The 15,050-nt window shown below is 39.5% G+C and overlaps 1 protein-coding gene across 1 annotated transcript; it reads right to left on the bottom strand.

Annotated features, from left to right (window-relative positions):
- Positions 1 to 422: 422 nt before the first annotated feature.
- cog3 (component of oligomeric golgi complex 3) lies at positions 423 to 14,129 on the bottom strand. The gene is made up of 23 exons (XM_073473892.1): positions 13,933 to 14,129; positions 13,501 to 13,647; positions 13,338 to 13,399; positions 11,429 to 11,594; positions 10,810 to 10,884; positions 10,324 to 10,416; positions 9,940 to 10,065; positions 9,750 to 9,830; positions 9,631 to 9,674; positions 8,559 to 8,685; positions 7,792 to 7,883; positions 7,339 to 7,478; positions 6,648 to 6,808; positions 5,289 to 5,397; positions 5,072 to 5,190; positions 4,848 to 4,937; positions 4,095 to 4,215; positions 3,723 to 3,811; positions 3,463 to 3,597; positions 2,900 to 2,975; positions 2,642 to 2,769; positions 2,082 to 2,180; positions 423 to 1,916 (listed from the first exon to the last, which is right to left on the bottom strand). The coding sequence occupies exons 1-23, from the start codon at positions 14,098 to 14,100 to the stop codon at positions 1,887 to 1,889; spliced, it is 2,478 nt and encodes an 825-aa protein (XP_073329993.1). The 5' UTR covers positions 14,101 to 14,129; the 3' UTR covers positions 423 to 1,886.
- Between the last annotated feature and the right edge of the window lie 921 nt (positions 14,130 to 15,050).

The following is a 15,050-nucleotide window of genomic DNA, read 5'->3' as shown; positions in this document are numbered from 1 at the left end:
GCAGGAATACAAGTGAAGAGTAGACCCAACAGGCCAAAATCACTCATTCTGCTTCACTTTATATTTCCTCGCTGTCATAGCTGAATCAAGGCAAAGGTCTAACGCTGTCGGGGCCTGACATGCTTCAGAGGCATCTGCAGCAGAAGAGTGCAGAGATCAATGTCCTATTCCAGAACATCCAGTCCCTCATCACCTATCAAAAGACTGTCAGTCCGCGGAAGGTCAAGCCCCGGCAAAGCCTCATCTCACAGATGGAAAGACGGCGGCTGCCAATGGAGCAGCAACAGTCTGCCAAGAAGACCCCCTAAAGCCGACCATGTCCTTGAATGGCAGTTTCTCATTTGTGTGAAGTGACTCGTACTGTAGCGTTCCGAGAATTTAAATCAGCGACAAAGTGCTTTACAGAAATAAAACCAAAAGGACGTCATTAACCTTTGTTTTAATCAGAATGTTAATAAATAGAAGAACTGTACAGATCATTTTACAGGGGACACACCAAAGCAAAGGTTACATTGACATTGTCCTGTCACTTTTTCTTACTAGGAAACACACCCATAAATCATACAGTATACAGTGCAAAACTGCCAAGGTCAACAATCCAAAAGTATATCAGTATTAATCAACCCATTTATAAAAAGGAAACGTATAAAACATAAGATGTATTTCTTTTTACATATTTGCATTCGTTTGCTCCTCAGACAGTCCCACTTCCCGACTCGGGAGATCGTTCTTCCAAGTTAACTGTGTTTATGTTTCGTCAAGTCAGAATGTGGGAGCAAAATGGACGATATGTTTCATTTTAACAAAAAACACATTGAAAGCTGTTGACAGTTTTTGAAGGCCAGGAAGGCAAATTAAACAGATCATGTAAGCCATGTAATATATTTCACAAATATGCATCTTATCATCAACCCAATGTTTGCTGTCATCTTCCATGTTTTAGTGTCATGTGAAGTCAACTTGGCATCTCCTGTACCAAAATATTCTCCGACTTCACAAGTTGTTGCTCCAACTTGAGGGGGCGTTCACATGAATTTTCCCCGTCAGAAATTTTTCTGATTTTTCCAACACCACATGAACGCACTAGAAGTTGCAACCTCACTGCTTGATGCCACCCAATCCTTCAAACTGGACCTTTAAGAAAACACCTGACAAATGAAGAGCAGCGGTGTGGATTTTGCTGTGAGGGGGAAACCTGTTGGACCTGAGTGTTGTGTAGCACATCAGGCCACCATGGAGTTTTATCAAATGTTAAATTTTAAAATATATGACTTAAAATATTTTGCAGCATGTTTCTCTTGTTATCCTCCCAAACCCAACGAGGGGGTCTGGGCATCTGAATGCGAGCCTCTTTACTGGCCATTAGCTACCTGGCTGATGAACAACCATTTAGTGCCTCCCGGAGTGTCGTCGTCTGAACACTCTTAATACATTTCGCCCCCTCCTCTCACCCTTACATAGTGCGCAAATTATTTTGATTCAAAACAATTTGGTGTATGAGAGATGCAACTCTGATCACAAACCCACCCTTGTCAAAATGGATTTCTCCTACATGAAACAACCCTAACCACAACACCACCTTCAATTTGAGTCAAACAAAATGATCAAGTCAGTACCCAAATATAACACCCTTCACTTCCCTGTTTGTTATTACCTGAACATCAACATACTTGACGCTACTGGAGCTTCTGTCAGAGAATCTTTGGCCTTGTGCAGGATTTTTTTTGCTGCCAGTGCAGCGCTCCTGGTCCAGCTCACAGCTCAGGTACGGTTCTCTGGTCATCTCGCCTACTCAGCCTCACAGCTCCTGGTCATGGCTGGAGTTGCAACATCTCATTGCTATCCAGAGGGCGCTCACCAGCATCACCGAACGCTGAACTCAGACATTACTTATTCACAGACAGCAGCAGGTTAATCTGAAAGAGAGTAAAAAAACGATGAGTGCTCACCGTGACTTAGCCGGCGTTCGTTATCAAACGTTTCCGTGCTGAAGTGGCTCTCAGCAGTTTTGGATGTTGCGGCGGCATTATTAAAACTATGTCAGGCGCCTTTGGGCTGTGCTAATCCTTGCTGTGCTGTACCTGCTCCGTAGATGGGCATGCGATGATTTGAAGGTCTTCTCCGCTGTACTCCTCCTGAAGCAAGGCATGCAGTCTTTGGAATACCTGCTGGATGTTATTCTGTGGAAAAAGCCATCCTATTACTGAGTGCTGGGGGGAAATTAATACTACATTTCCATTTGGCCTACGTCCCCTTGCTATCTTGTTTCCATGTCAACCGCTAGAATTTTGTTTCGCTCTCATTCAGTTTCACCTGGCACATTGATGAACAGGACACAGGCAGCACAAAGATTTCTCTATTAGAGTTCAATCATACAGATAATTTATAGCTAAAGGCACAATCTCAAAGCCAAAGACTACAATTAAATCGCAGGATTGTACTGTACATCTCCCTGAAATCGATTGACAGCCATTTACTCCAGCGACCTATTATCATAATTACTAATTGGCCCTTTGAGTGCAAACATGTGGCATCCCCGCTTTGTAAATACTGTAAGAAGAATTCTGTGAGCTTTAACAATGACTTGAAAAGAAATTGCCTCATGCAGTGCATGCGACTAACAAGCGTTTCTGCCACCCACCCGGACAGGCTTGAAAAGGATGAACTCTGTGTCTCTGTTGGCTAAGTACAAGGACATGCTCTGTAAAGTGCTTGGCAGCTTGCTCTTCATCACCCGGTAGGTAGCCATCACAATATCGTTGATCTTTGCTGAAAAGAGGAAAAGAAAGTACTGAGGAAAAAGAGAAAAAAACACACTGACATGCCCTCTAGCATTCGCTATACAAGATTTGATGAATTACAGTATGATGCCAGTGGCGTTTCCTGAGACAAATCTTACCTGGCTGTGCCCAAGGTTGCTGAGACAGACTGTATGTGGGACCACCTTGGATAGCCATTGTTTTTAGAGCTGCAACCTGAGTGCACACAGTCAAAACAAAACATTATAATTTGAAAAGACTTAATTGTGATGGTGTTACTGTATGCAGTGCAAAACAAGCAGAAGAATAAAAGCCATTCAACGGAGTCTTTAATTAGACAAAGAATAATATTTACTTGAATGATAATAAAACACTGAGTGAAGTGAGTAGAGAGACAACAGCAACTAATTATTGCAGCACAATTACAGCATTTAAAGCATTCAGAACACAATAAAACATCAAAACACACGCATACTCACACTAACACCTAACAACATAATTACATGTCCGAGATGAAAAACAGACATTTTATCTGTAGTTGCCAGTAAACTACTGAGACCTTCAGCGATCAGTGAAAAGCAAATGATCTTTAAAAGGTTTTTAAAAAGGTGAAAGCTGAAAAAACAAAACAAAACAAAACAAATGAAGGTCAGGATGAGCTGTCGCTGCCTGGGGCTAAGACTGCCTTTGCTCCAACACTTACCTTGTTGAGAAACTCCTCAAGGTTCCCCACAAAGATCTGAGTCTGCTGCTGAATGAACTGCTCACAGCTGAACTTCAGGTGTCGGTCCACGTCCTTCTTAGAGTCAATGTAGTGCTCCTTTATCTCCGGTGTTCCCTGGGGGCCACAAGACAAAGGGTTTAGTGCTGAAGTGACATTTCCCTTAAGGCAGGGTGCTATCAAAGTATATAACGTGTATGGTATGTTTAATAAAACAGGCAAAAAAAAAATAAAAACACTACCTCCAACAGGAATTCAAGTATGGCGTTGTGACTGTTAAATCGGAAGAATTTGGGAACAGCCTTAGGGTTCAGGATTTTGAAGGCAGCATCTGAGCACAAAGAGATTAAATCTGAGCTGTGTAGAATTAGAGTGCCCTCTAGTGCTACAAATTTAATATGACCTTGACTGAGATGAGGGTGATAGGAGGGGCAAATCTGCCCTATGAGCCATCAGTTAATGTACATTATGGTGTTGGATTACACTGTAATTTCCACATTAATTGTTGCCACTGGTGCATGTGATAGGCACAAGTTGCTTAATGAGCATGAGAATGTAATGACTGGCTTTATGGAGCTGAACACCAATGCTCCCACCACCTTTAATTATGTTACCTCGCGTTTTCTTCAGGTCCAGTGAGATTTCCTTGATGGCGAAGTCGGTGTGAAACGGGGCAATCTGTTCACGCATTATCAGCAGGTGCTTGATCAGGAATAGTTGCCCATCTATTTGTGTCTACAGAAAGTGATAGCACACTGTTAAATCCACACTGCAGGCTGCCAATACAAAAAGGGCATCTGCTGACTAGCCAAGCTACAGAGAACATAGAAAGCACAGGCTCCAAGACGATAAGGGAATATGTCTAATTAATAACTGCTGATTAACCATAGCTGGAGAGGGACGTATTACTGTGACAAAAAAGGCAGCTGAAACCATTTATTGCTCAGCGAGCGACTAAAACATTGGAAAAAGACATCATCAAAACTGGGTGGGAACACGTCCTCCGAGGATTGATGCTGCTGCTTTAATTTGAAGTGTTAGGTTGAAACGGGCCAGTTAGCACAGATAGACAGCAAATCTGAAGGTGAGCGAGGCCCATAAATAAAGGATGGTCTGCTGAACACTCTGTAGAGCATAATAAAGCAGCCATTAAAATAAACCTTAAATGACATCCCAGCTGCTTTAGTTAACTATCCTGTAGCAGGAATGACTTTGAGTTACAGAGCACATTTTATCTTCGAGGAAACTGATCTTTTTTACCAGGTCAAAAAAAGGCCCATTTCCTGCTATTTTGATAATAATGAAAAAGCTGAAAAAATTTGCAACAAATACAAAACCATACGCTATTTTTAACAATGTGTGCCAACCTTGTTTTTAAGGATGATATCTGAAGCTTTAAGCAGGGACTGGATGCAGGCAGATAAGGCCTCTTGAGATAAACCCTGGAAGACTGCTCTCTGGAAAAAGACCAAGTCACAGTAAGACACACAAGAATAAGAGATACAAAAGTGGAAAGAACTATCTACTACACATCCTGCCATATTTTAGGGTAAAAAAACATAAACTAGAGAAACAGAAATTGAAGACTCACGTCTATACATCTGTAGAGCTTGGACAGACAGACCAGCGTTCGTCTGACAGTAGGGTACCACATGCCATGCAGATCAGCAGGAGAGATCGACGCCTGTAGGCTTGATGCTTCCACATTCCCTGTATTCATTGAACGAAAAGGAGGAAGAGCCATCAGGCAAATGACAATAACATCAAAAGTAGAGAAAAGACAAGTGTCACAATCTGGAAATACGGACCAGCATTACTGTTTCTTCTACCATCAGGATCCTCAAGCTGAACATCGGAAAACACTGACTCCTGTGACATCTGCTTTTTCTGCTCTTCCTTCAAGCTCTGAGCAATTCTCTATGGGTGACAATAAAAAGAAAAGTAGACAGAAACCTTGAGATTCTGGAGGGTCACTTTTTTCTATTTAATCCAACAACAGGTTATTTAAGGATAAATTAATAGAAAATAAAAGTTAACTTGCAAAGTCTTAGGATGAACGTAAAGCCAAAAAAAAAATCATCTAAATAATACATGGAGGAAGAACATCAGGCAGACCAACAAATGTAGGAAGATGTAAAACATTTCAAAGTTGTTAAATATAAGTTAAGGCTCATCACTGTTTCACAACATTTCAGATATTACAAGACCAAAGACTCCAAAGCTTAAAATTTGCATAATTTAACTTAGACTTTTCAAAGACCTCTAGAAAAAAAAGTTGCAAAGTCACTTTCTTTTCCTTTGCTTCAATAGAAAGTCTAAATATTTGTAAAAGCTTATCATAAAATTTAGTTAATTTTGCAGAAAGAAAACAGATAAAATAAATATCTAAAGAGAAACAAGAGCAAAATCGAGAAGATTTGATGTTGATAAAATGGGTGTAACACGCAACACATATGAGAGCTTTAAAACAGTCCAGAGTGGAAGGCACACTTAAAGGTGAAGTATGTAAGAATTGGCCACCTCTCAAAATCATACTCCAAACAAGTAGGGGGCAGTATATCACAAGAGTAACTGCTAACTGCTGGTAACTTAGCTCAATTAGCCATGCAGCTAGCTGTACGAACTGGGAACTCAGAGTGGTATTTTGAAAGAAAACGGGCCGGGGCTAGCTGGTTAAATGTTAATTTCTGTAGCTATCTGCAACTAAACACACTAATGTCTTTGATATATCATCAAAACTCTTACTGCTTCACATTCTGGTGATCATTTTTGTTTATTTGGTTTATGATGTGTTTGTAATGTTTTAAACTAAAATTTCTACATACTGCACCTTTAACTTCAAGTGCAGATATTCACAAGCCAAATGACCTTACAAGGCTTCAATCAACATATAATTCAAGTTAAAACATGAACAGTATTCACAAACCTGCAGATGCTTGTTTGGTCAGACAGACATTTTAAAAAACATTATCTTACACTCTGGGACCTGCTGATGGGCATTCTTCCCTGTTTTGGGCTTTTTATAGACTAAACTATTAATGAAAATGATCAATTCATTAACAACTGATGAAAACATTCATTACTTACATGAAAAAAATAATGAAAATATCCGTTAGTTGCAGCAGACAAAACATCCATATTGTGCAAAGTGGAGCAACAAAACTTGCCTCCATCATCTCCAGCTTCTCGGGATAGGCCAAATCCCCGGGAGCTGGGTTGTAGCCCGTGATATCAGTCTGGATGTAAATGTGAGTCCTGTAGACCAGCCTCTCCTGGACATCCTCCAGCATCTGCTTCACCACTGCATCAAAGGCCCCCAACTGAGCGACTACATAAAAGCACACAAGAGGCCGATTTACAGTCGAACCAAAAGCAAAATCACGACAAACTTTGCCCTCTGGTCCAACACTTTGTTTTTAATAGATACATCTGATACAAGTCCCTTCAGGCTATTCAGTATAAAGTTAATGTATATTAAAGAGAAATCTCAACAGCGGGGTGAGAAGTGAATAAGAACCAAAAAGCAAGGTACTGTACCATCCTCAAAACAATCCTCCCTTAAATTTTGGATTAACAACCCAGCAACCACTGACCTTAGCTTAGCACTAAGACTGGTAAGAGGGAGAAACAGACCAATAAGTATTCCTGTACACACAGTAAACTCCCATGCAACTGGAGAGATTCAGAGGCTATTTCAAGTCAGGCTATAGTATAGAGGGCATTTCAAATTAAGAGAAAAGAACTCCAGGTAGAAAGTTTAATCCCCAAATTCCAGCACAAGTGATATTCAGTAACTGAAAATCTAACAAACCATGTGACAAGTGAGAAGCTTTGATGAGAACAAAGGCTCCAATTTACCGTTGTTATGAACATGGTCTTCCAGCATCTCATTCTTGAGGATACTGCAGAGCTCCGACAGGGTCTCCAGGTGGATGATGTGGATGATGAGAGGCCGGAGGACATCATACAGGGACAAACATAACTTCTCGAGCAGCTCGCTGTCAGAGATTAAACACCATTAAATTGCTTTGTACAACTGAAGGGAGTCTAAAATTACACTTTATGCTCATTTCAAGCTTCAAGTTAAGGGATAAAGTAAAGCCTAAAAATAATTATGCAAAAGAATTGCTCTTAAATCATGATACAAGTTGTCTACCCAAGCTGTTTAAGCTGGTAATTCAAACACTTAACATATTAAGTGAAACTTGAAATGCATATTGAAGTGTCATGCCTTAAGCAAACATTCTGTCTGTGTGTGTGTCTCTCTGTGTGTTCAGTGCTTATTTTATGAGTGAAGCAGGTGATACTCACTCTAGTTTAAGCGTGGGTTTAGAGAAGAACTCATTGTACAGTTGGTGTTCATCCTGGCACACGTGAACCATGAAGGCACAGCCACTACGAACCTGTACAAATACACATAATGATCACCCGCTGCAGTGCCTTCCAATACTTTGCTTTGGCCCCACTTCAAACGAGCAAACACATCCTCCCACATAAAGCATAGAGGCACCCATTACAGCAATCATTAACGAGATGCAGTTTCATTAAAAGAAAAAATCTCAGATAGATGGTGCCGCTGTGACGACGTTTGTTGCATGAATTTCTGACCTTTAATTATAGGATCCCCATCAAGCCAATTAGTGAAGTGTTATTAAATGCCAACACAGCGTCAGAATACACACGCTGTCCAGGTGGCAAAATTGGATCAGTTATTTCTGAAATATCAAACTAGAATAAAATATTTTACCGTGAATTATTGTGCCAACCTTTAGGTCAGATACAATTTTGAGCGCTGGAGGAGAACAGCACAGAAGTCACTGCTTTATAGATGAGGTATGACAGAGCATAAAAACAGCACTCTGAGCTGCAATTCACTTGTGAACAAAACAGGAGTAAGCTTTGGATGCCCGCTGTACACAATCTCAGATTACACTCATTTATCATGTGCACAGCTTTATGTCTGCACCAACCACTCCAGAAAATATCCCAGAGGGAGCACGATGTCCGTTCTCTGCAAGCTCAAATGTCACCTCACTGTATTCTAAGGGCAGTTCTGCTTAGAACAGGTTGTGTCTTACCAGAGCGCAGTGGTCTTTGCTGTTTTGGTTGGTCAGGTCAGTAATGGTGGATGTAATGCTGGGACTGAGGAGCTGCTCCCTCTGGTCAAGGTAGCACTGATGGACTTCATCTAGGAGTTGATGGTATCTGCTCACATCGGAGTGATGAGTTCATTAAAAGTAACGTCACCAATTTGACACTAACCAAGTTATTTTATACACTACATTTGCTAGTATGTTTAAAGATCTTCTACAGGAGTTCTACTACATATGTGAAAAAAAGTGGTATAAACCCTTTTGTGGCTCTGGAGGAAGCTGCATGTAATCTGATAAACTGCCTCCAGTGATGTCACTCAGTGACTTAGCTGCATTGTGGGTAATGTAGGTAACAGGTTTTGAAAAGCAGTCCACTTGTCTAGCATCGCACTCATATAACATTCTTAGATTCATTATGTACAGTTTAAAAAGAAATGATCAGAAAAACTACAGCAAAACCAGAAATATTGGCTATTTTTAATCCAAGCATTCTTCTTCCTTTTGAAAACCTGGTGCCTACATTACCCACAGTGCAACTTAGCCACTGAGTGACATCACTGGAGACAATTTATCAAATTACATGCAGCTTCCTCCAGAGCCACAAAAGGGTTTATACCACTTTTTTCACATATGTAGTAGTACTTCCCAAGACCTGTAAGACCCTTTAAGCACAATAAAAAATTTGGGATGCACGATTTTATTTCAGCCGGTACCTATAACCAATAATTGCCTGCTTCTCAAGGCAGATACAGATTATTTTACATTATAGCATTTTAAAAAGAATTTCATAACTTGTAGTTTATGCATAAGAAGGGGAAGAATGTTTTTTTCTTATTATTGTTTATTGGCAAATCGCAGCCCAACTTTTAAAAAGGTGCATACACCACCTACTGTATTAGAGTGTGTAGATGCACTTGTAAAGTCAATGAAAGCTTCTTATTATCAGCTTTATTAATTCCCTATAATTCCCCAATACCGATAAATAACCGATCAAAATTTTCACAGTGTCAGGCTGATAATTTATCTGTGCTAAAGAAGGAGAAGTACTGATACTCACTCTGGAATCTTCTCTGCTCGTTGCTCTATCTGTTCAATCAAAGACTGAAAGAAAAAAAATGTATTACAGAAAATAGTCTTTGCATAACTTCAGTGGGTAATTAAAAATGATATACTCACTCTAACTTTGGGTGCAACCGCTCTAAACTTTACGTAGTAAAGTGTAAAGGCATTGTCTGCATTGGTCAAGCCCATCGGATCCTGGGGGAGAAACATAAATAAATAGTTGATCATGGACTGCACATACAGTATCAATGCCTCTATCTGTCCTCATTGACTGTATGAAGGGAGGGAATGTGATTTTCCTTACCCTTTTTGTTAACTGGCTTGTTAGATTCTGCATAGTGTTTACGATGTGGATCTTCATGAAGTGCATAGCTTTTGAAAGACACTGTTTAAACTTGGCCAAATAAACTGGATAGTCCTTGAAATTGGGCTGCAATCAATCAAAAGAAGCAAGTGTTAGACAGCTTTAATTGTGATCACAGCATAGATCATAGTACAAGGGTAGCACAAGTCAACAGTATTTTATCTAGATCTTGCATGGCATAAATATGCATTAATTACACCCAAGGCATCCAAACACATTAACCGCTGAAAAACATGATTACGTGTTAAATTATTCCATCGCTGGTGCTAAAATGAGATCAGCACATACAGAACTGAAACTGTGTAAAGAGTGCAAACTACTTACATGTGAAGAAACATATTCGATACAGTCATCCAATTTCGACAGCATCGGTATAAAGCCTTCGCTATTTACAGACAAGGTCGGTGAGTTCAGTTTCTGCAAAGACAAAGAGAAAAGCTTGGTTTGAAATGATTCCAAACATAAACAATTATAATCCTCCTCTTGGTTTTTGTAATCAAAACATTTCTTTCAGTTGGCAAAGTCATCATTGCCAGAAATGTGTTGCTTTGACTTTGAAACCAATCCAAAGTAAAAATCTATTTACCCACTTTCACAGATTTTACTTTCACATTTGAAAGGTTTAGAAGGTGAAACTCAAGTTTGTTTTATGAAACTTTTTAGAAATAACTACGTAGGAAATGTAACTCATATTAAAAATTCTTCACAATAATTGCTGATCTTTAATCATAATAATTTGGTTAATATCTAATAAGCTCATGAATAACAATGCATATTTCAAGATGGAGACAACAATAAAACCCATCCTACCGTGTTTATGTTTTCTAGCTCGTTAAAATATGACAGTTTCTGCTGTATGCTCTCTGCCAGGTCAACAAGCTCTGACTGCAAAAGAGAGAAACAACAAACCACAGCTGACACAATATGACAAGACATTTTCATTTCACTTCAGTTCCAAAATGTTCCTCAGATGATCCAATCTACATATATTTGTGAACATAAGCAGCTATCTGCATAAAAAAGAACGAAAACTGCACCGTCTATAAGATTTTAAATATGCCACAAAAAGAATGAGCAGCAGAATACTTTTTTTGGCCGGCAGAATGCTTGCTAGTGATTTTATAATCAGACAAGCTTTTATCTGTGTCATGCTGTCCTGAACCAGATAGTATTTCCACTCTCCAATCTCCAGTGACTGCTTTGGGTGTTACCAAAGTTGTTTATACACAGTTTCCTAATTCGGAACAGCTCCAGAGATTACACCACACAGACATTAAAGCTAATTCTGAGATTTCTTAGTGTAGGAGTGACGTCCATGTGAGAAAAATACATTCAATGAAATAACAATTTAAACATTCTCGACTGATCAAGTCTCAGTGATCTGCTTATCATGTTACTTGATAGATGGATGACGCAGCGTGCAGCTTACCTGCTCTTTCAAGAGCCGTTCACAGGAATCATGCAGGGTGCCGGTCTTATTGGACACAAACAGATACTGTTTCTGAAGAGAGTCCAAGTGTTCAAGAGCAGCACTGACATCTTTCAGAATAGCATCACACTGTTCCTGGTAGCAGTTCAGATCATCTCTGGTTTTCCTGATGGGAAAGTAGACATATTGTTTGTTTACCCAAAGACAGGATGATGCAGTGAAGCTACCAATTGGTTTGCACAGATATTTGACAGTGTTCTACTTGTAATTGTTTTAAATAACTGTATTTTATTAACATTCATTTAATTTAATTGCGACTATAACATCTTTTTTACATTCAATTATTTAATTATATCTATTAAATTATGTTTAAGGGCTTTTATGGGTCTGAATGTTATTTTAAATATTAATTATTTTACTTTTTATCTAATTAACCAATGTAAAACAATCGTTTTTTATGTTTTTTTATTAGGCTGCCTTTTCTTTGCTTTGACTCAATGTTATTGTAAAAGACGCTCAATCACCCCTCAATGATCTCTTGTGTATAAGTAAAGGCTGATTGACTGATTGATTGCTTGATTGACGCTGAGCAGACAACTTGATGCAATGTTCTTTATGAGTTAAATTTTGAAGCATGTCACACTGCTGACCAAACATTGAACAGGGATGTAACAGCAGATGTGCTGCACCAGCTTTCAAAAGCAAAAGAGCAGCTGTGACATCAATAATTTCAGCTTAGCAGAGACGCAGCAGATTTCTGCCTTGCTTGTTGTAACTTTGGTCCTCCTCTGCGGCGCACACAGCCTGATGACCTGAGATCTGTCACAACTGTGGCCACTTTTAAAAACAAACTTGAAAGTTCTCCATTGGCTTATGATTTGCTTTCATATGCTTGTGTATGTATGGCAAGCTGTTTTAACATTTATTAGCTAGAATGGATATTCAATACTGATATCTGCAATGTAAATGTGCCTCGCCAAACCTCTAATTCAAAATATTGAATAATTGACTACTACAAAACTTTTATTTCTGGGACTAATAAAGGAATTATGATTCTGAATTCTGATACTGATGCTGAGATATCTTTAATTGGTATAAGGAACAGTCATATTTTAATTGCAGATATTCATTCTGAAGTTATATATTTCTTGAAATGAATTCTGATTAGAAATCTATCTATTTAAGGTATGTACATGATTTTGTCTGTGGTTTCTATTTAAAGAGCCTCATAATCACACTGAATAAACTATTTCATTCAACTTATGGGCAGCAATTCAGATGTCCCACTGAAACCAGGCTAGTATATGATGTGTGGAGTGGAGGTGGGCTTTTACAGTCTTCCCACTGCGTGGACATGGTGTGTGAGATAAACAAGCATTTTAATGTAGAGCACACCAAGTTTGCTTGTCATTAAAATGCTACAGTCACCTGTAAATAACACTGCTTTGCTTTGTGTGGTTGGTTGTTTTTGATAAATCCTTTCAATAAAGTATACTTCCTCAGTCTAAACCAGTGGTTCGCAAATGTTGCAAGTCCAGGTGAGCCTTAGGATTTTGGTACAACCATAGATTATTATTGCTATATACAACTATATAACAAATAATAAACAACTTTCAATTTACTTTAACAGACCTTTGCACACATTCATTTGATACTACAAAGGGAAATTTTTTTCCCCCGAAAAATCCTTCCAGGTAACCAAAAATGAACATCTACGCTACAAAGTGATCAGATAACATTTCATAGGGATATATTGTAAGGATTTGAATACAGGCGTGCCTTGAGATTTGGGCTTGACTTTGGTGTAACATGGGCACAAAACTTTGAAGACCACTGGTGTTACCAAGTACATACATCAGTAAGACAGCATGGTGAAGGTGTAGGGTAAAGTCATTTAAAATGTATGCACCTGTGCTTTACGCTGTCATCCTGGTCCATGTTTGCCTGCAACTTGGCAAACCAGGCAAAAAACTGCAACACAAATTGGCATTGTATTAAAAACATGCATTTTACTGTGATATAGTACGTCTGCCTGGCTACAGTACTGTTTACTGCTGTCAGAGACAAGTTACCTGTTGTGCTGTTTCTATCCTGTCATTCTCCATGTCAAGCGTCTGGAAACCCTTGAGCAGGACGTCCTCTGTTGAGGCGGGCACAGTCGCTGTGAAGGGGGACTGCAAGGACCGCGACGAAAGGCTGCACAAGTCCTCAATGGGCAACTGCAAGGAAAGCAGGGCTCACTGTTTTAAAAATAACAAACAAGCCTTCATGTGAAGCTAGTTGGACGGGTTGACGTGGCGGAGTGCTAGTGCTAGTTAGCCTATAAGCTAACATTACGTGCTATATTGACTTTAATGTACAGTTTACATTACAGGGAGGTAAACTGAGCTCATATAGAGAAAGCTACGTGGTTCCCGTAACCTCACTTGACGTTAAAAAAGTAAGTTAGCATCCCTGTTAGCTAGCTAGCTAACTAGCGGTCTGGCTATTGAGTGACATCTCACCTCTGACGGGACAGAGAGCGTTTCGGCGGCGGCTCGCAGCTCCAGGACAGAGTCCATTTGTTTCTCCGTGAGCGGAGCCAAGGCGTCGGTGCGGCGGTCCCATAACGACAGTTTCTCCCAGGTTTCTTTATCTGTCGGGTCCTGAAGGGACTGGTCTGTGAACGCCATCGCCACTGTGTATTAGCACCAACGTCAGCAGCAGTAGCAGCGACGCGCAGGTACTTCCTGTTCCGGGAGTGTGGGCGGGGCTTAGTGAGGCGGCTGATCCAGTTTCAGAAACATTTCACACAAAGTTCATTAAACTCAAAGATAGTTTAATCACACTACTTTTCACAGTTATTCTGTCGTGAATCTGATCATTTTAACATACAAACTGCCTTTAGTCCTATAATATTTTTGTCCTGTCTTCAGCACCTTGTTTGATTTTCGTGCTCATTATATTTTATTTTTTATCTTCTGTTATATTTATTTAGATATGTCCAAGTGTCGTTGTATTGTTGGATTGAATTTGTGGTTTTCGTTGTATCTGTTCTTTACTTTCCTGCGAAAAGTGTATCTTGTGTATGTGATGACACATTCAAATCAAATCAGTCACTTCCTAATTAACTTTTCATGCATGCATAGATTTATATTTTCACCATCGGTTTAAATGCTACCAAATAAGTACATGAATTAAAGATAGATGTGCAGGAACAAACCTGTGTCATAATGCTTTATAACATCCATGTGTCTTGAGTTACTTCACATAAGTCTCATTTTGATTATTCCTCGCAAAGTGCTTTTTATTCTCTATTTTCCTTGAACTCAATTCGCCTCACACATCACCTGGATGACAGCTAAATCCCACAATATCATTATTGCAAAGCTAACACCACATGACTAATAGACCAACGTGATACATTGGATTTCTGGGTGGGACAGATATGGCCTCTGGCACCATAATCATTCATCACAGAAGGTACAGATCCAGCAGGTGGAGCCCTGGGGCACTGTTTTAATCCTTCAAACAGAGATTTTCACTTTTTTTTCATTATGCCTGCAAATGAGTTTCTTTGCTCTATGTACTCACTCAGAGTGAAGCATTTGATTAGACTTTTTTAGTGTTGCAGTCACACAAA

This window comes from Pagrus major, chromosome 9 (assembly GCF_040436345.1).
Source record: "Pagrus major chromosome 9, Pma_NU_1.0".
In the NCBI taxonomy this organism is placed as follows: Eukaryota; Metazoa; Chordata; class Actinopteri; order Spariformes; family Sparidae; genus Pagrus; species Pagrus major.
This window is presented reverse-complemented; position numbering and strand designations above follow the sequence as displayed.

What these genes read in the sequence shown, in the direction of transcription:
- cog3 (XM_073473892.1), bottom strand. Translation starts at nt 14,100, where the DNA reads ATGGCGTTCACAGACCAGTCCCTTCAGGACCCGACAGATAAAGAAACC. An exon ending in GATGACAGCGTAAAGCACAG is followed by an intron (nt 11,595 to 13,337) that starts GTGCATACATTT and finishes CTTTCCCATCAG; the next exon opens with GAAAACCAGAGATGATCTGA. An exon ending in CAAGCCAGTTAACAAAAAGG is followed by an intron (nt 9,831 to 9,939) that starts GTAAGGAAAATC and finishes TTTCTCCCCCAG; the next exon opens with GATCCGATGGGCTTGACCAA.